The 20,000-nt window shown below is 46.4% G+C and overlaps 1 protein-coding gene across 2 annotated transcripts in view; it reads left to right on the top strand.

Annotated features, from left to right (window-relative positions):
* Nucleotides 1-20,000, top strand: part of plcl5 (phospholipase C like 5) — a 59,093-nt gene that overhangs the window by 25,852 nt on the left and 13,241 nt on the right. Inside the window, exons 1-2 of one of the 2 annotated variants that reach the window (XM_060039115.1) lie at nt 13,528-13,919; nt 14,061-16,544. In XM_060039115.1, coding sequence (XP_059895098.1) covers nt 14,112-16,544 — 2,433 coding nt within the window. In that variant the 5' untranslated portion in view covers nt 13,528-13,919; nt 14,061-14,111. Of the gene's footprint in view, nt 1-13,527; nt 13,920-14,060; nt 16,545-20,000 lie in introns of those variants that run through there. The other variant, XM_060039106.1, reaches the window with a different exon arrangement.

Consider the following 20,000-nt stretch of genomic DNA (forward strand, 5'->3'; position numbering starts at 1 on the left):
GCCCACCGCACACACACACAAAGGCAGAGGGGCACGCAGGCATCGCCCCCCCGTACTACTGCAGCCTTTCAACTGCTCCTGCTGCCCACACAACGGGGCTGGTGTTTAAAATACCCATCCTGGTGGGTGTAGGCGCAGGAGCAGGTTCTAGAGATGGAAACAAATGCATCCACCAGCAGATCAGACGTGTGTGAGTGTGTGTGTGTTTGTGTGTGTGTGTGTGCTCGGTGCATTCAGTTGGTTTAGCGAGGGGGTGCGTACATATATAAATATACTGTAAACAGTATTTATGGGGATGGATAGCATAGAATATGGACTTTGTGTGCCTGGATCCATAGGCCTCAGGGATTGGATTCCTGCGTGTTACGTTCCTGGATACCATCCAGCAATGACATTCAGAGGAATCCCTCTGCACGATCAAGAGGGCTCGCACACGTTGTCTTTGTTCACCTACAAATGTGCAAGGCTGTGTGTCGTGTGTGTGTGTGTGTGTATGAGTGTGGGGGTGTGCACAAACCCCCCCACCCCTCTCTATGTGATAGGCAGATGAAGGTCAGGTTTGGAGAAAGCGAGAGAGAGGCAGAGTAGAGGAGAAAGTCTGTGTCCTCTGGCGCAGCGGGAGCACTCTGTCTCTGTCTCTGGCCGGCCCTCTCTCGGTGTGTTTCCATCAGCCTGCTTGTATCCGCATTTTCAATTTCTGCACGAGAAAAACCTGAGTGGAAACATGGAAAAATGGAGGGAATCTCGTATCGCAAAGCGCTTTTACGCTTGAGGGAGGTTGAAGAGTTGGTGCATTGCTGAAAGGTAAATGCGACTGAAAGTGCAGTGGAAACGGATTCAGTGAATAAATGCAAATGAATGATGACGTAGAGAAATCACTTGACTGATATGTCGCTCAAGCTTCCGCTGGTATTCTCCAAGAGAATTACAATTACAATTACAATTACAATCAGGGCATTCAGCAGACGCTTTTATCCAAAGCGACTTACATCGGTTAATGCACACATTGACGCACCGACGGCAGAGTCAACCATGCAAGGCGACAGCCAGCTCGTCAGGAGCAGTTAGGGTTAAGGGTCTTGCTCAGGGACACATCAACACTCAGCTAGGAAGAGCTAGGAGAACCTGTCTGTAATGTCAGCTGTTCAATTCTCCATTTCAATACTTTGTGTGTGCTCTCCGTCACCAAGCTTTCGGTTCCTTTGTCTGAGGTTTGTAGGACTTCATCTCACCTCCCTTTTGTCTCAATGAACCAACTCCTCACATCCGCTTGACAGTCGTGGATGGAAAAGGTCATAATCTAGCATTTTCTGTGGAAGATTTTCAAAGAATTAGATGTTCGAAACCTTCAAATTGAAACGTATCTTCTCTCTTTCTTCCTCTTCTCTGTCTGTGTCTCTGTCTGTATCCGTCTCTTTCCGTCTCTCTGCTTCTCTCTGTCTCTGTCTCTCTCTCTCTCTCCTCGTCCTCTTCCTCATCCTCATCCTCACCTTCATTCGCTGCATTGCAGACTGCCGTCAAGGTTACAGAATATCGGCCATACAGTGCGGGGCCCGGGCATCTAGGACGCCTGAGCAGCCAGGTGGAGATGAAGAAAAACCCTGCATCAGAAAATCGCTGCTAGCTTGCTGCTGCCCCATAATGGCTTTTATTTATAGTTAGGGGGTTAGCAGCAAACCTGCTTCTGCCGTTGAGATGCTGCTTGAGTGTGTGTGTGTGTGTGTGTGTGTGTGTGTGTGTGTGTGTGTGTGTGTGTGTGTGTGTGTGTGTGTGTGCATATATATATATATTATACTCCAAAACTCTGTGTAGTCACAGCCAGAGTGGCCCTTCCTCCCTGAGTCACGGCACAGGGAAGAATTATCCCAACACTTCATGCGGATTCTGAGCTGTTGCCGTTTGTAATTTGTCTCTTTAATATTCATGCAGACAGTTGTGGTTCACCGTGGAAATGAATGATGAATGAAGCCAGGGTAGGAGATTCCTTTACCGAGAAACATGGGAGGCATACCAATAATCTCAAAGTCTGGGGAAGTTATGAGTAACGCTATTGTGTTTCATATAGACTCAACGGCGCTCAGGGCTTAATGCTATCCTAGCTGCCTTCTGTGTGTGTCTTTGTGTGTGTGTGTGTGTGTGTGTGTGTGTGTGTGTGTGTGTGTGTGTGTGTGTGTGTGTGTGTGTGTGTGTGTGTGTGTGTGTGTGTGTGTGTGTGTCTATGTGCCTCTGTGTCCATGTGTGTGTGTGTTTGCGCACACATCTGTTTGGTGCATGGAAGCGACTGGCCTTTGGTGTTTGCCTGATGTTTTCGTCCCGGGGTCTCATTAGAGCGACCTTGTTCTTATCGGTCGGATCGAATCTCACGGCTTTTCTCCATAGCTGCGTTTTAATCGTTTAACATCAGAAGTAATTTCCCATGAATCGCTGTATCTTACAGTGAGAGGCTAAATGCCAAGGTTTGGTAAGGGATGGGCGGGGACAGCGCAGGGGGGTTGGGGACAGGGGAAGAGGGAAGGGGGGTGACATTTGCTGTTAATCGCGGACTCTCATTCTTCCCCAGCCTCTGTGGGCTGCTGATAAACAAGACACTTCAACGCTCCGACACTGAGGTGCACCGGCACACAGTGGCGTCAGGCTATCGTTGAAGATTCGATAACACCACGTAATGTAGTGCCACAGATCTCTGGTGTAAAGTAAGTTAAGATATGTTATTAAGTTAAGATGAGGTAAGGTAATGCAACAGAACATATCATGCATATGATATTGAAAGGAAATGAATATAACGGAACAGATCTGGTCTAAAGTAGGTTAAGGTAATGTATTAAGTTAAGATGAGGTAAGGTAATGCAACATAACAGATCAGGTATATGGTAAGGAAAGGGACAATCACACAAAATACACTTGATATAATATGGCTACGAGTAGGGTTATCTTACATAATATACAGTAATTAGGTGGTTGTACAGTGAGCATGCAACCTAGGGGAGCAAAGCAAATGAAAGTACCACAAATATAAGATGCTTAAAAAAACAACAACATTGGGTGCTGTTAAAAATAGTTGCAGTTATCAGAGAGGCGACACTGTCCTCTCCCACGGTGTGTTTACAAATTTACATCCAGCACAAAGTCAGCCATCCTTGTACTGTTTTGTGTGTGGGTGCGGGTCCGTGCGTCTGTCTGTCTCCCCGTACACACTGTGTGTGCGTGAGCGTGTGCCGTCATGCCCACCCACCCCTTCCAGTCGCTCGTGTGCAGCCACGCGTCAGCCAGCACACACATGCTTGTGTGCGCACGCCTGTGTGTGTATGTGTGTGTTTTTTAGTTTAGTATTTCTTTTTGTACCCGGGCAACATTCCTCCGCAGAGCCATCTCCGCTGTCAACCCACCCACCTCCTTCCCCCTTTCTTTCTATCTCCCCCCCCCCCCACTGCCCCCTCTCCCCCCCTCTCCCCCCCTCTCCCCCCTCCCCCAAGCCCCTAGCTAGCAGACAATTCATTGTGAGCGGCTGGAGAACAGCTGCCTGTGTCGGATGATACCGAGGCAGTGATGGATCATTTCCACCCGCCTCCCCCCCCACCCGCCAACCTCCCGCGCGGGTGGGGGGGGGGGGGGCCATGCCGCCACCGCTGGTCTGGCCTTTAATTGTTTCACCCGTATCAATCTCATGTCTTCATCACCGCTGCCAGGGCGAGCGGCAATAGAAAGAGGGCGAGAGAGAGAGAGAGGGAGGGGGGGGGGGGGGGGGGGGGTGTGTGGAAGGGAAGGGTAAAGGCAAGACAATGAGGGGAAGCGAGGAAATGGAATTAAAGCAGGGTTGCAATAAAACAAAAGAGGGACGGCTAAGGTTACGTGTTGGAGGGCACCAGAGCCGGTAATGGAGAACAAATGAGAGAGAGAGAGAGAGAGGGAGAGAGAGAGAGAGAGAGAGAGAGAGAGAGAGAGAGAGACAGAGAGAGAGAGAGAGAGAGAGAGAGAGAGAGAGAGAGAGAGAGAGAGAGAGAGAGAGAGAGACAGGGAGAGAGAGAGAGAGAGAGAGAGAGAGAGAGAGAGAGAGAGAGAGAGAGAGAGAGAGAGAGAGAGAGAGAGAGAGAGAGAGAGAGAGAGAGATGTTAATTCAGCCTAGCCCTCCTCTTTTCCATAGATCCTGGCAAACACACTCAAATGAGCAAACAAACACTCACCCACACACACACACGCACACACACACACACACACACACACACACACACACACACACACACACACACACACACACACACACACACACACACACACACACACTCACACACACGCACACGCACAAGCACACACACACACACACCTAGAGGATGTCGAATGATAGTGAAGCCAGGAATGAGAGACAAAAATGCTATTTTATGTATAGCCTGCCCCAAAGGGGTTTGGATCCCAACGTCTTTTAATATCTTTAAGACCTCCCACCACAATCCCTAGATGTGCCCAGAGGTATGAAGATCACGTGTGGCAGCATCGCCTTCACACACACACACACACAGACCCACACACAGACCCCCCCACACGCACACACACACACACACACACACACACACACACACACACACACACACACACACACACACACACACACACACACACACACACACACACACACACACACACACACACACACACACACATCAGATTTTGTCTTTTGGCTATGCATGCTCCTTTGGCCTGTCCCTGCTGTGTCAATAATGAACAAATACATTAGATTAATGGATTGCCAAATCACACATACATTCTCTTACACAGACAAACGCACACCCTCACACATGCGCGCAAACACACACACATCGAGGTACGCAGGCAAACCATGAACGTAAGACCGAGCTAGGTTATTATAACCTTCAAATACCCTTCCTTAAGAGGGTCAAGCCTGCCAACAGGCTTGACTCAAGGTCTCTATTTCTCCCTCTCGCTCTCTCTCGCTCTCGTTCTCTCTTGTCTCTCCGTCTCTCTCCTTCCTGCCCTTTCTCTCCCGCTCTCCCTCTCTTGTTCTGTGTCATCCCGAGGATTACACCATCATTACTCAAATTCAGCTTTTCTGCGGCTTTATGGATGTGTGCTGCGCCCGGGCAGACAATCAGGGAGAGTGAGCGAGGGGAGGCCTGAGGGGGTGTTGAGTGGACAGGTGCAGAGGTGAACTGGACTGGAGAGACAAGGACAATGATTACAGCTGCATGCAGGGACCGTGATTCACTCTCGCCGCTCTCTATCTCTATCCCTCGCTCTCACTCGACCTGTGCTTTTTAGTAGAAGATATATATATAAATCAATGATAATTACAGCGGCCTTTATCATGCAAACATATAGGGAGCCGAAGGGGAGGGGCTTAAGAGGCTGCAGGGGCGCCGCCCCCTGCTATAGTCGCCGCCCCCTGCTATAGTCGCAGAGTGGCGGGGTCAACGGAGAAACGGGCCACTTTACCCTGGAGCAAAAAACAAAAGAAAGATGTGTCGTTGCTCCTCCCACGATGACACACACACACACACACACACACACACACTGACACTGCACACAAGAGAGCGCACATAACGTAGGGACATATCAAGTGTTAAATATGTGATGCACATCAATGCATGTTTGTGACGCACATCCATGGCCACCTAAAGGGGCCTTGGGGATGAGGGTGTGCTTGAGATAATTGGCCCCATAGGGAGATCTGGAGGTGTGGAGGACGGCAGAGCAAACAACCGAAGAGAAACGGCATGTACTATCTTACGCATGGGAGGGATAGGTTTGGTGTGTGGGTGTGTCGGCGTTTCTGTATGCCTCTGTAGTTGTGTTTGTGCATGTGTGTGTGTGTGTGTGTGTGTATCTGTGTCTGTGTGAGTGAGAGTGGTCTTCATATGAAAGTTTTGAGTGCACGCACGTGTTTGTGTTTGTGTGTGTGTGTGTGCGTGCGCGTGTGCGTGTGCCTGAGCAGCACGCAACATCTCAGTGGATTTAGATTCAGGTTATGGGTGATTTTTTGATTTACGACCTCAGTCATCTCCCCGGCCCGAGCCCTGCCGCGTCGAACCTCTGTACGTATCGACCGTACCTCCCCCCACGATGGCCCGCCAGAATCAATGGAGCCCCTAACAGCAGCCTCTGTGTTACATCCGACATACCTGGAACGCCTCCACGATTTCCCACCTTCTTCCTGTTCACACTGCTGCCTTCCTCTGGTTGATCACCTAGGGCGGGGGAGAGATAGAAAAACAATTTATTATCACGATAAGTATGGGGAATTTGACCAAATATCGAATTATATATAAAGCATGATGTGCTTAGCAACTAAGATAGAACATGGTCCACAGTCTGATTAAAGCTCATCACATATGGACATTTAAAAAACGGTATGTGACTATAATTAGTTTTAGTACCCATACCATCATTTTTTACGTCCTCAAGCATCAACAATAAATGGTTGTTTTGAAATAGCGTTGGAATGGTTGGTTATTGAAAAAATCACAGATCGCTGAATGCAGTGATTGGCCAATCAGAACTGAGTATTAATAAAACCTGTGTAATAAACAATAATATTGAATCTTTGCCCAGCCCCGGGTCCACCCTTACAATAATCATTATGGAGTCGGGGAGGGCCGGGGAGTAGTCGGTGGGTTTCAGAGTGATGCAGCGTGCCTTAATAACAATCTTTTCCACCTTATTGTCTGTGGTACAAAGGAGACATAACAGCAAAATGGGAATTGATTATCAAGGCCACACACACACACACACACACACACACACACACACACACACACACACACAGACACACAATGGACCACCTGGATATCTGCGTTTCACATTGGAGAGCACACATGCACAGGTTGGTTTGAGAACAGAGAGACACACAAACACACAAACCAACCAACACACACACACACACACACACACACACACACACACAGACACACACAGACACACACAGACACTCAAACACACCTTCACACGCATGCAGGCACACAGAGACACATTAGGTGTTTGTGTGTGTGTGTGTGTGTGTGTGTGTGTGTGTGTGTGTGTGTGTGTGTGTGTGTGTGTGTGTGCAGGACCATTGTCTTCCTCTCAGGGTCACCGTGCTCTGTAAACACCCTGATAGGATGTCGGTGGTGGATGCCCTTTCTTAGGGGACAGAGGATCAGAGTTTCTCCTAAAATCAGGGTTGTACTGAATCCGGAATCAATTTTGAATAAGGATACGTTTGAATCAAATCATGACCTCAAGAATCCAAAGCGATACCTCATTCACACCACTGCGTAGCATGCTTTTAATCCAAAGCAACCGGCTGATTTAGATTCAGGTGTCATTAAGGCGCAATGATGGGAATCGGTGCGTCGTGCTCAAGGAAGATGCCCACAGGAGGTTGCTGGGATGGAACCCAGTACATTTCGAACACCCTAGTCGAACACACTGACCAGCCTTTACAAACTCCACACACACCCACTCACTCACTCACTTAACGCACACACACACACACACACACACACACACACACACACACACACACACACACACACACACACACACACACACACACACACACACACACACACACACACACACACGCGCACACACACACACACACACACACACACACACACACACACACACACACACACACACACACACACACACAAATATAATAATGTGCTCCACTCTCCACTCCACACTGGCCAGGGGGAGCAGTGAGGGGATTGGATGTTAATAAGTGGTGGTGAACTGACAATGGTAAGTGTATTGTAGTCACTAATGTGACAGCCAGAGAATAGGATAAGCCCAGCAAATCGATGGAAGCCACATTTTTCTCCAGCATTGGCAGCGCTGATGGATTCCTTTTATTATTGCATCGTCCTGAACATTGACAGGCGGCAGCCAGTCGTCAGCTGCTCCTTTTCTCCTTTTTGTTTCTCTTATTCTGTTCTTCGTCTCCCTGACTCCTCTCATCGTACATTGTTATTCTCCTTTGTAGGTTTTCCTTTGTCCACACCTCCTATAGGTCCTTTTTGTTTGCCTTATAACGCACATTAATTAACCTCAACCACTCCTTCTCACTCTCTCTTCCTCCTCCACCTTTTGATCGGCAGTTGATCATCTCACATCTCTGCCTTACTCCCGACTATACTCTACTTTACTTTATAGTAAACTGGGCTATATTTGTTTGTACGATACAGTGTTTTATTTACTGTACGATTAGTAAGTTAATACTTAATTATTGTTCAACTGCACTGAAATGTACTGTACTATACTGTATTGTACTATAGTGTATACTGTATTCCATACACATATAGTATACAATATACAATATAGTATTGTACTTTACTATATTGACCTACAGTATATAACATTATCGTACAATAGTGTATTGTGCAATACTATTTACTTATTTATGGTTTATTTGATAGGGAAACATATAGTGTACATAGACAAACTGAGAACAGCTATCCAATGCAAGTATCATCGTGCTTATTGCGAATGCTAATTTGCAACACCCGTCTCTAGAAGGGCTTTTGTGGAAAGAGATTAAAACAATGAGGTAAAAAAATAAGTAACAGTACAGCGATATACAATAAAGCACAAGGAAAAAGGAGGATAAACTAAGTACAACAAGATACAATAAAACACATTAGTAGTAACATAGCTACAGACTAAGAACAGCAAGGCACATTTCAAATGTCAAGCAAGTTTTTATCATCTTGAAACACCTAAGGTTAGCGTTAAACTTTTTACAAATCTTTTCGTTGCTATTAAAATTTAACTGAGAATCTCAAATCATCCATTAATACTTCACCTCTGTTACTTGTTTAATGAGCTCATCTTTAATTACAACATTCAAGGAATCTGTTGCAGGTTGCTTTTTAATGGAAAAACAGATCGATTTTGTTTTCTTAGTGTTGAGGGTCAAACAGGAGGCATTAGGCAAAGCTGATTTATTTTTCTAATTTTTTGGTTAGCTTATCTGCAAAAGCATCACAGGTTTTGCCGGATACATGGACAACTGTATCATAAGCATAAATCTGAAGACCTATACCAGGGGCATATTTCTGACAAGTCGTTGATATGCAAACTAAGAAGGATGGGACCCAACACAGTTCCTTGGGGGATCCTGTTCCAATTTTGCAAGAGGCAGACTTGATGTTATTAATCATAACACACTGTTCACGATACTTTAAATATGAGTCAAACCATGATAGCAAGAGAATTTTTTGACTATTTCGTACTATACTTTATTATACTGTATTGTAATATATCGGTGTATTGTACCAGGCCTATACCACATTTTATACAACGGGGGGCCTGAATCCAGCGATCTGATTGGTTCCTAACTGTTGTATAATGAGCGTATACATAACTGCTATGACGCCCAATCATTTTGTGAAAGTATCACTCCGCGCCTTGAAGTGGAAAGTGTCAAAGAATACAACCGTATTTTTACTAGTGTGTGTGTGTGAAGTCATTTTGCCATAATTTTAACAGTTATAGCAATAGCACAGTTCACTGAAGTCTAAAATCGGCGAGTGAACTGCTCCATAGGATAAATTGCCGGCGAACCGCTCTATCGGAGCCTTCTCTCGGAGGGACGCTAAAGTGTGTTGCATAGCGACCGTCGATGCATAGCGGCAGCCAGGAGGGACTACTTTTTGGTAGTCTTTAATAAAACGGCTACTTTGACTTTCTTGGTTTCTTTTTAAATGTAGTGTGTCTATGACTTTCGTTTCGCCATAACAGTAACCGTTGTATAAAAGCAATAGATCACTTCAGTCAGTGGCATGTGCTCATTATACCACTGTGAAGGGGGTCACCGGCCCTCTGCTGCGCGTCGGGGCCGGACAACGCCCCTTAACAGTGGTATAATGAGCACATACCACAGCCTGGCGTGATCTATTGCTTAAATATATGACGGATACATTATATATGGCAACAGTGCTGCAGCAGCCTGTTGCATGATTGTGAGTGAAGTGAGCCTGGAGCTCCAGCAGAAGCAGCAGGGGGATTCAGATGTCAGTCCACGTAACGGGCTCCCAACGCGGGGAGGAGTGGCGTCGCAGCCCACGGGGGGCCTGCTGGAGTCTGGCCTCGTGTCCAGCCAATCACAACCCACTGAGCTGTGAGGTCCTCCCGGGCAGGGAGACCCCTCTTTGGCTCGCTATGGCTGATGCCCGAGTAGTTTGCGTGTGTGTTTGTGTGTGGGAGTTTCTTCAATAAAAATGTGTACATAGAAACCAAAAAAAAACATTTCATCTCACTTGACTTGTTTTGGTGTAAATAGGCTGTTTGTTCTTGATGAGACGCTTAATGGCTTGTTGAGATGTAGTCGCAGCAGCACTGCGTTAAAGCGCTTGGGTTTCCAGCGCTTTCGGAAAATATGTTTGTATTGGCTTTTGTGGTAATGTAGTCAGCCATGACTGACACACACACACACACACACACACACACACACACACACACACACACACACACACTCACACTCTCTCAAACGCACACTCAAACTCTCTCTAACACACACGTACACACACACACAAACACTCACAGATCCATAAACACACACATCTACAAACACACACCATTCAATCTTCTGTGCGTGTGTGTGAGAAGAGAGAATGTCATCAAGCCCTGGCTTTGTTCTGCTCCGTGCCTTGATCCCCCCCCCCCCCCCCTCTCCTTCCACCTCCTCCCCCTCCCTCTCCTCCCCATATCTCCCGCACCACCGGCTCATTCAGCGATTCCACAATACCCCACTGATCCTATTCCAGCTCTTTGGGCAAGACTCCCCAAAGCCGCGCCTGGCTTCCTTCCCTCCTTGGAGAACAGTATTACCACCACAACAGTATCTATGAGGCTGGGGAGCGTGCGGTTTAGTGAGTGACTCAGGCGAGCGGTCGTGGGGGTTGCGGGTGTGAGGTGTTTTTTCTATTTTTTTTTTCAGTTGAATGAAGCTCTTTTTCGCAGTCCCACAGGAAGAGATGGCCAGGCCCTGGGGTGGGGTGGCCCAACAAGCCCATTAACCCGCAGAGTGTGAACTTTGAACCCTTCTTTTTGCTATGTTGCCCATCTTTCCATCCTTCCTACTAAATGGCTTCCAATACAGAAGACAGTTTGCTTTAAAAAAAACAAACATATATCAATATACATATTTGGGGTTACTGCTGACAACTGAAGTGTTTGTGTGAAGTTCATCAGACGGTGAAGGATAAATACATTATGTCATTCAATATTGTTTTCGTACCAATTTACACATTTGATGGACCGTGTCACCTAGATTCAGTGTGATGCTCCGTCTCCATGTTGGAATGTCATTGGCAGGCACTGCCATGGTGTCAGCGCATTGACAGGGACCGGGTTAGTGTGACATGCCCATGTCTTTCACAGGCCGTTAGTGGACCTGTTGCAGCCCCCTGTCTGTCCATCTGCTTCATCCCTCCATCCCCAGGCCTCTGGTACCCGCCTGGGATGCTACGATGCCACTAATGGGGTCATTGGTGCCATCCCAGCAGAAAGGAATGAGGCCATCGGAAACATAGGAAAACTAATTTCCAAAGTTGTGGAAGAGCCTGGGGGGTGAGGGGCAATGATAAGAAACAAAAAGATGAGAGTGTGACAATAAGTTGACGAAAACCATATCAGGACTGGTGGAAGAGTTGGGCCTATTACTGCAACACATCCTTCCTATCGGCACCACATGACTGAATCAATGCCAGCTTTCAAGTCCCGTCGTAAAAAAAGAACGATCAATGATCATCCTCCTGGAATGTGACCTACTCTGGGCAACAGTGCCGCTTGTTTTTGATTAAGGGTCCAGATCTCTGGCAACAGTTTGATGTCCGTACGAGATTGCCAGCTAATTACGACCACCTGCTAATGAAACACATGGTCACCCTTTGCACCCTCTGACCTCTTGGTGGTAACTGCACTTCCCCCTGGAGGGCCTGGAAACAATCATGTTGACCAGATCCCTTCCTTCTCTGTCCTCCCTTCCGCCTTCCAAACAAGCTGCTTTCTTTGTGCCACAGAATTCCTCTGCCGTACATCCTACGTGATGCACGGCAGCACCCACACAACACATGCGGTACAAGAGCTCTTTAAGCCCCAGGCTACACAATCCTGAGCCTCCTGATGACTAAGAGTCATCACGGGGAGGAGGGAAGGGGGGGAGAAGTGGGGTGGATTGTGTAGGGGGCAATGATTCTGATGGTGCTGGTGCTGGTGCGGGCCGGTCGGTATTTTGGGACACACGGGGAGTGTTGATTGGCTGCAGAACAACAGCAGCCAGCCCACATAAAATTAGCCATGACGCATGGGCTTTGGTCCAGCAGTCCTCTCAGCCGAGTCTGATGTGGTTGACACGTTATTTTTCTTGCCCTGAATTAACTGTTGCAAGAGTCACGGGATAACGTTCATGTTCCAGCTGAACCAACAGAACATATTCTTCTGGGCTCGGAGTGGGCTTATGTTTTTACAGTTTACACAGGATCCATGGCAACTTCTCAAACAATTGCACGGCATGCAAAAACCAAATATTTCTCTGAGAGGGGAGAACATAGACTTTTGGGAATGATTACAGCTCTTGTATCGCCTGTGGTCCCTTAGTATGTGCCCCTGGGGATACTTACAACCATTATTACGGTTCAGTCCGACTACTTGTATTTCATTGCTTGGTCGTGCTGACCTGTTCACCTGGGTGGTCCCCTGCACCTCTAGACCAGAGCACAACCACCCCCCGAGAGGATAAACCTTCAAGAACATGTTTGAGAATCCCCAAACAAAAATATATTACGGGTGCCAAAGGTTGTCAAAAGCAGCAGCGGCATTTGTCTGACAACTATTGGATTGTTGGCTCTAGTCAAATAGGAGAGAGAGAGAGGTCGTCAAACAAGGGCACAAAGGGAGACAGATGATTGTGTCATTTCTGAGCTTGGTGGCAAGTGGTGCTCGTTAATCTTGATGAGTGGTCGTGTGGCATCTCCCCCTGGCCATAAGCTGCAAGATGGATGACCCGAAAAGGGGGTTTTCAGGAACCACGCCCTGAAGGAGAATAATCAGGGCCTGCATAGATGGGGGTTGTCTAATAAGGTCAGGCGAACACGTGTACCTACAACTACACACTGTTCAAGTTTGGCACAGAGATTTCACTTGATCTCTGCACTGGAGTGAAAGCATTCAAGGACTGACATGGTTCAACATCAAGATTGGTTCCTCCTATTTCAGATGAATACCACCCTTCCAACATATGTTCGACACACACTTCAAGTCACAGTGGCATGATGTGTGACATGATGTTTCATGAATACATTTCCATAAGAGATCCTATTTCTTTCTGACATGATGCTTGTTTCATGAATTTGTAATTCATTCAATTAAAAGTTGTTTTTTTAAATAGGTCAATACAAATGTTTAAGCCTTGGAAACATTTACGTGGACTAATTGGGTAATGTGAAGCAAGGCCTTAACTTTGAACTTATAAACAACTATTGAGAACAAAGCCAAACCATTGTGACATTTGGTTTTTGACAGGATTACAAAGTCAAATAATCAAATATCTCAAAATATATGGCATGGGTTATAGGACTATTGTCTTGAGTGAAAACATGTTGCTTTGGTTTAACAAGTAATGAATAATAAGTTTGAATAGAAGGGGGGTGTTTACAGGAAATATTGCTGTGTCACCTAAATCATTGCGTGGGGTCATTCAGCATGTGTTGTTGCTCAATAAAGAGGAGCTCCACTTTGGACTGACAGAGGACTAACTGAAAAACAAGAATGTTCATAAACTGGAACATAACCACTGTGTGTTGAAAGGCGCCTAATATAGAACTGTATTGTACAGAATTCAGAAATTCATGCATTTGGCACCAAATGAGGAGAGAGCGAATATATTTTTCTTAGCCTTTTGGAGATGGATTTAAGTTGGATTTAAGGTGTTTAGGACAGAGATATCGTTTTACATTATCTGGTGATTGTGTATTGCATTTGTAGAGTATATTCTTTGTACAGTTTAAAGTCAGTTATTAAAATACTTTTATTTTGTCTCCCTACCCCACCCCCGATTCTGTTTTCAGGATGGCTCCAAGCAGAGGCAAGTAAGGAAGAAGACCGTCTCCTTCAGCTCCATGCCCAATGACCGCAAGATAAGCAGCACGGCCGCCTGCATGGCCTTCATGATGGAGGGCTGCGAGATGAAGAAAGTGCGCTCCAATTCGCGCATGTACAACCGCTACTTCCTGTTGGACCCTGACATGCATTGGCTGCGCTGGGAGCCCTCCAAGAAAGATTCAGATAAGGCCAAACTGGAGATCAAGAGCATCAAAGAGGTGCGCCTTGGGAAGAAGACACCGGTGTTGCGCAGCACTGGCCTTTCGGATCAGTTCCCTGATGAGTGTGCTTTCTCTATAATCTACGGAGATAACTATGAGTCCCTAGACCTAGTGGGCAGCACTGCGGACGTGGTCAGTACGTGGGTGATGGGGCTGAGATATTTGGTGTCGTATGGCAGGCACCCTGTTGATATGGTGGAACAAAGCCAGCCTAGCCTGCGAACGTCCTGGATCGGATCTGTGTTTGAGCTCGCGGATATGGAGAAGGATGGATACATAGACCTGTTCCGTGCCACCCAGATCATTAAAGGCCTCAACCCAGGCATGAAAGAGTCCAGGATAGAACTCAAGTTTAAGGAGCTCCAGAAGGCTAAAGACCAATATGGAGAAGATATTAACCTGGACACATTTGTGGAGGCCTATTGTGAGCTGTGCACGCGTCCAGAGATTTTTTTCTTGCTGGTGCAGTTCTCCAGTAATAAGGAGTATTTGGACAGTAAGGACTTAATGCTGTTTGTGGAGGTGGAGCAGGGAGTGGAGGGCGTTAATGAAGACATGTGCAGGGAAATTGTTCAGAAGTTTGAGCCATCCGCTGAAGGCAGGGAGCGAGGCTACCTCTCCATCGACGGTTTCACTCACTACCTCCTTTCCTCCGAGTGCCACATCTTTGATCCCCAGCACAAGCGTGTGTGCCAAGACATGACCCAACCTTTATCCCATTACTACATCAACTCTTCACACAACGCGTCCCTTCTCGAAGACCACTTCTGGGGCTCGTCAGACATAAGCAGCTACATCCGAGCACTGCGGATGGGCTGCCGTAGCCTGGAGGTCATCGTTTGGGACGGACCAGATAACGAACCAGTGGTGTACGTGGGGAGCTCTGTCGCCTCTCAGCTGGCTTTCTCTAAGGTGCTCGACATCATAAACCAGTATGCTTTCGAGAGCTCAGAGTATCCGCTAATTCTTTGCTTGGTGACACACTGTTGCATCCACCAGCAGAGGGTCATTGCCCAGCACATGAAGAAGATCCTCGGAGACAAGCTGTACGTAGGCCTTCCCAACAAAGAGGAGATTTACCTGCCCTCCCCAGAACAACTCAGAGGGAAAATCCTCATCAAGGGTAAAAGGCTACCCCCCAGCTGTACTGAGACCGAAGGGGATGTGACGGATGAGGAGGAGGGTCTAGAGATGTCACGGAGGTTAGGAGCCAATGAGAAGGACCAGCTAAATGGCTTGGGCAGGAGACTCAGGCTCTGTCGGGAGCTGTCTGACCTTGTTTCCCTCTGTAAGTCAGTTCAGTTCAGGGACTTTGACATATCCAAGAAAGAACAGAAATACTGGGAAATATGCTCTTTCAACGAGGTGGACGCAAACAGGTTTGCCAATGAATTCCCAGAGGATTTTGTCTGCTATAACAAGCGCTTTCTCTCCAGGATATACCCCACACCCATGCGCATCGATGCGAGTAACATAAACCCCCAGGACTTCTGGAAATGTGGCTGCCAGATTGTGGCCATGAACTACCAGACCCCCGGACTGATGATGGACCTGAACCTGGGCTGGTTCAGACAGAACGGGAACTGCGGCTATGTGCTGCGGCCAGCCATCATGAGGGAGGAGGTGTCCTACTTCAGTGCAAACGCCCGAGACTCCCTCCCGGGGGTGTCTGCCCAGCTTCTCCACATAAAGGTCATCAGCGGGCAGAACCTGCCCAAGCCCCGTGGCTCCGCCGCCAAGGGCGATGTGGTGGAGCCTTACATCTACGCCGAGATCCACGGCATCCCCGCCGACTGTGCCGAGCAGAGAACGAAAACCGTGTCCCAGAACGGAGACAACCCCGTTTTTGACGAGAGCTTCGAGTTTCAGATTAATTTACCTGAACTGGCCGCACTCCGCTTCGTGGTGCTGGACGACGACTACATCGGAGACGAGTTCATCGGTCAGTACACCATCCCTTTCGAGTGCCTGCAGCCCGGTTACAGACATGTGCCCCTGCAGTCTCTGACTGGGGAGTTTCTGGCCAACACCACCTTGTTTGTTCACATTGCTATCACCAATAGACGGGGAGGAGGCAAGGCCCATAAGAGGGGACTATCTGTGAGGAAGGGGCGTAAGACCCGGGAGTACACATCCACCAAGACTACGGGCATCAAGGTCGTGGATGAGCTCTTCAGAGCCTCCACCCAGCCTCTCCGGGAAGCCACGGACCTGAGGGAGAACGTGCAGGTAATGGATCCTTTTGAAACAACAATTATTAGTTTATCACAAATAGGATTTATTTATTGAGTTGTGGTACAATGATTCAAGGGAAAAACAGTTTTTTGGATCACGGTTGTTCGGTCACAGTTTTTCGATCACGTTTTTCCGGGCCAGACTTTTTGTATTTTTACCTTTATTACAATAACATAAGTGTCTGCCTACACATGGGAGACTTTATTATTTATACCATTGTATATTTTTGTTAAAAAACTTCTACTGAAAATGTAATATCACACAAAATAATAAATAAATAATAAATAATAAAGACAATAAATTGCATAAATCATAGCCATGTCACCCTATTTAAATTAATTTCTTCAACTGCTGAATATGGCTGTAAACCCTATCAGACGCTATAAACACGCTCAAGCCTTAAGATTATCTCCTTGCACAATCTAATCTGGTTAAAAAGTGTTTGCTGAAGCCAGTTAGTTAGTTGTTTAGGTTTAGTCCCCACCTGCTTTGCTCCTTTCCCGTAAGCCAGGAATTTGGATGGTGTGCCATAAACGGCTCAGCATGTTGGTAGTGCTCCTATAATTAAGATGAATGCGCGTCCACGACGGTGGCAGATTTGTCAATCACTTAGCATTACCACCTATAGCATTTGCCCAAGCGAAAGCAAGGGGATCTAACTACGAGGCTGCTCTCTGCTCACCATTCTCTTCCTTACCGCAGTAAAGTTTTTAGTATTGGAAATCTGACAAATTAACTGCAGCCTGCAACTTTATGTTCTTTACTGAACAGCGATCAATCAGCCCCACAATCGCTGAGGTTATCAGAGTCTTCATTTATTCAACGCACACCGTTGCACTCCCATAATTTAGGCATTTCATTAAATCCAACCGTGACACATTTTTAAATGTAAAAGTAATCATTCAAACCTAACTAAAATACTAGAAAGGTTAAAGTCTGCACTTTCCCTGCAATTCATTTGAAGTGATGACTTTGGTAAATACAAATGTTTTCAACCCCGGTTACATCATCATCAAATAAGTGGCGCCTGGGGCACATTTCTGACACTAACGCTAGTCTACAGACTTATTTGACTGGAAATAATTCTATGCGTTGTGTTCCAGACAAGATTTCACAACATCCTTAAATTGTCAACAACATAAAGTCACCCAAACAATTCCCCATAGTATTTGGAGCATTAAAAACCAAGGGGAACATTTAAAATATTAATCAGACTCTTTTTTTCTTTTTTGCGGCATTAACGAATAACAAATCCCTGCTCTGGGTTGTGTTGTGCTCTCTCTTAAGTGGTCTCTATTAATATTTTCTAGATAAGTGGGGCACTAAAGTCACAACATTGCACAATTAAGGGCAATGATTAGACCATACGCATAGTGTAATCATTAACTTGGCACAATTAGCAGAAGGGAGAGAAGTGCGGTTTCCAGGTACTGAGTGGAATCTTATAAAACTCGGGCCGGGGAAAGCTGGTGTTTGCCTTGCTTGTGAACGGTAAAAGGCCATTAAGGTTAGCCTACCGTTTACTAGGCGCACTGGCTATAAGATAAGGTCAAGCAGGCTATGCCATTCTAGACGCCACACAGGCCTCCTATCATCAGAGGTCTGATTTAGACGGGCAGACTCTTGTCTTGTCTTTCCGTGTCCAAAATAGAATATCCATCTAGTTGGACTTAGGAGTGAGGAGCACTTGATATTATCACTTCCCCCTGCGCTACGAGAAGGAAGATTTATATATATAGATAGATGGATGTGTGTGTGTGTGTGTGTGTGGGTGTGTGTGTGTGTGTGTGTGTGTGTGTGTGTGTGTGTGTGTGTGTGTGTGTGTGTGTGAGTGTGTTTGCGTGTGTGTGTGTGTGTGTGTGTGTGTCTGTGTGCGTGTGCGTGTGCGTGTGCGTGTGTGTGTGCGTGCGTGTGCGTGTGCGTGTGCGTGTGCGTGTGCGTGTGCGTGTGTGTGTGTGTGTGTGTGTGAGAGAGAATGTGTCATCCTGGTCTTTAGACGTACAGTATGATGACCACATTAAGTATTCTCATGGTTGTTGCGTTGGCTTCCTCTATGATAACACCCATTTCTTGTTTTCTAGCTATTTTGGTATTTGTGGGAGTTTATACTACGTAAAAAGTGCAGAATTCATGGTATAAGTACAAGTTGTGAGGAGGACCGTAGGAGGGCTGGGGGCAGACAGCCATCTGGTAGTTGAAATGATGCGATTGGACGCTGTATGTTCGTCACAATGCTTTATAGTTCACAAGAACTGCCAGCACCACAATACTGTCACTGTGGCTAGCAACTCAATTATCTGTCATTGCACTTCAATGAATTGAGCACCAGAATTATTTTTAAAAGAGCTTGCAAAAAATGCAGTGCAATTTCTTCATCTGCTTGGAAGTACCATAGATTCTATCAAATAAAGGAAAATACATCCCCTCGTAGTTTAGGCCAGACGACTATAAGAATATGATTGCTGAAGACTTCAGAACACACAAGTAATTCCGATTTTGAAAAGAGCAGATCCACAGTGAGACTTGAATCCCATAATCCCTGTGTTCAATAATTGAATTGGTCTTTTTTTGTTATGAACAGTTGCAGCCTGCAGATATCCCTCTAGATTAACTAGACTTCCGGCAACTAATGCGATTTAAAATCTGCTACATTCTACGGATACAATTTCTGCTAAATCCTGCACTCTCACAGCATAGATTGGCTTTGAATTGGAACAGGCATTTTCACAGCCTGCTTATTTAGTTAGTTTAGTTCTGAGCTTTACACAGGCTGCAAAAAAAATGCCGTCAGCCAATGATGGACTTGCCAACGGAATCGTTTTAAGACTCGCTGGCAGCTACAACTATTCTCGGAGGAGTACCCATGCCCTTTCGTACATGTAGGTCAAAATTAATTGATGGTCCTCTTGACACTTAATCTATCACAAAGTACGATGTAACGAGTTCCATATTCAGGTCGTAGCCACAGTGTGATGTGCTATCTGCTTCTAGCACAGGCTACACAATCATTTCACGGTTGTCCAATATATTTAAGTCATCTAAATAATATTTCATCCTATTCAGGGGTCTGAATCCTTTGAATCCTCTGAATCGCTGGCCACATATGGTCCTTTGGAGCAAATGGCCTCCATTTCTGCGCCACTTTATGAAATGCCTGCGCTCTCTGATGCTTACATCAACGTTCTCCCTTTACTAATTGTTCCTGCAGCATATTGACGTTCATTTTTTCACTTATGTGAGGTTTGACAGAGAAAGATAAATTAAGAAGGACAAGAGAGAGGGGGAAAGAGAGTGCGAGACAAAGCAAGTGCACAGATCAATAGGATGAGAAGCGTGGGGCCTTTCTAAATCGACTCATTATCAAGAGAAGAGTGGGTGCAGAGCTGCAGCTGACATCTGAGGCAAGAGCAGAGACGAGACACGAGTCAGAAGCGTCCCACCAAGGCGTCT

Source organism: Gadus macrocephalus, chromosome 2 (genome assembly GCF_031168955.1).
Source record: "Gadus macrocephalus chromosome 2, ASM3116895v1".
In the NCBI taxonomy this organism is placed as follows: domain Eukaryota; kingdom Metazoa; phylum Chordata; class Actinopteri; order Gadiformes; family Gadidae; genus Gadus; species Gadus macrocephalus.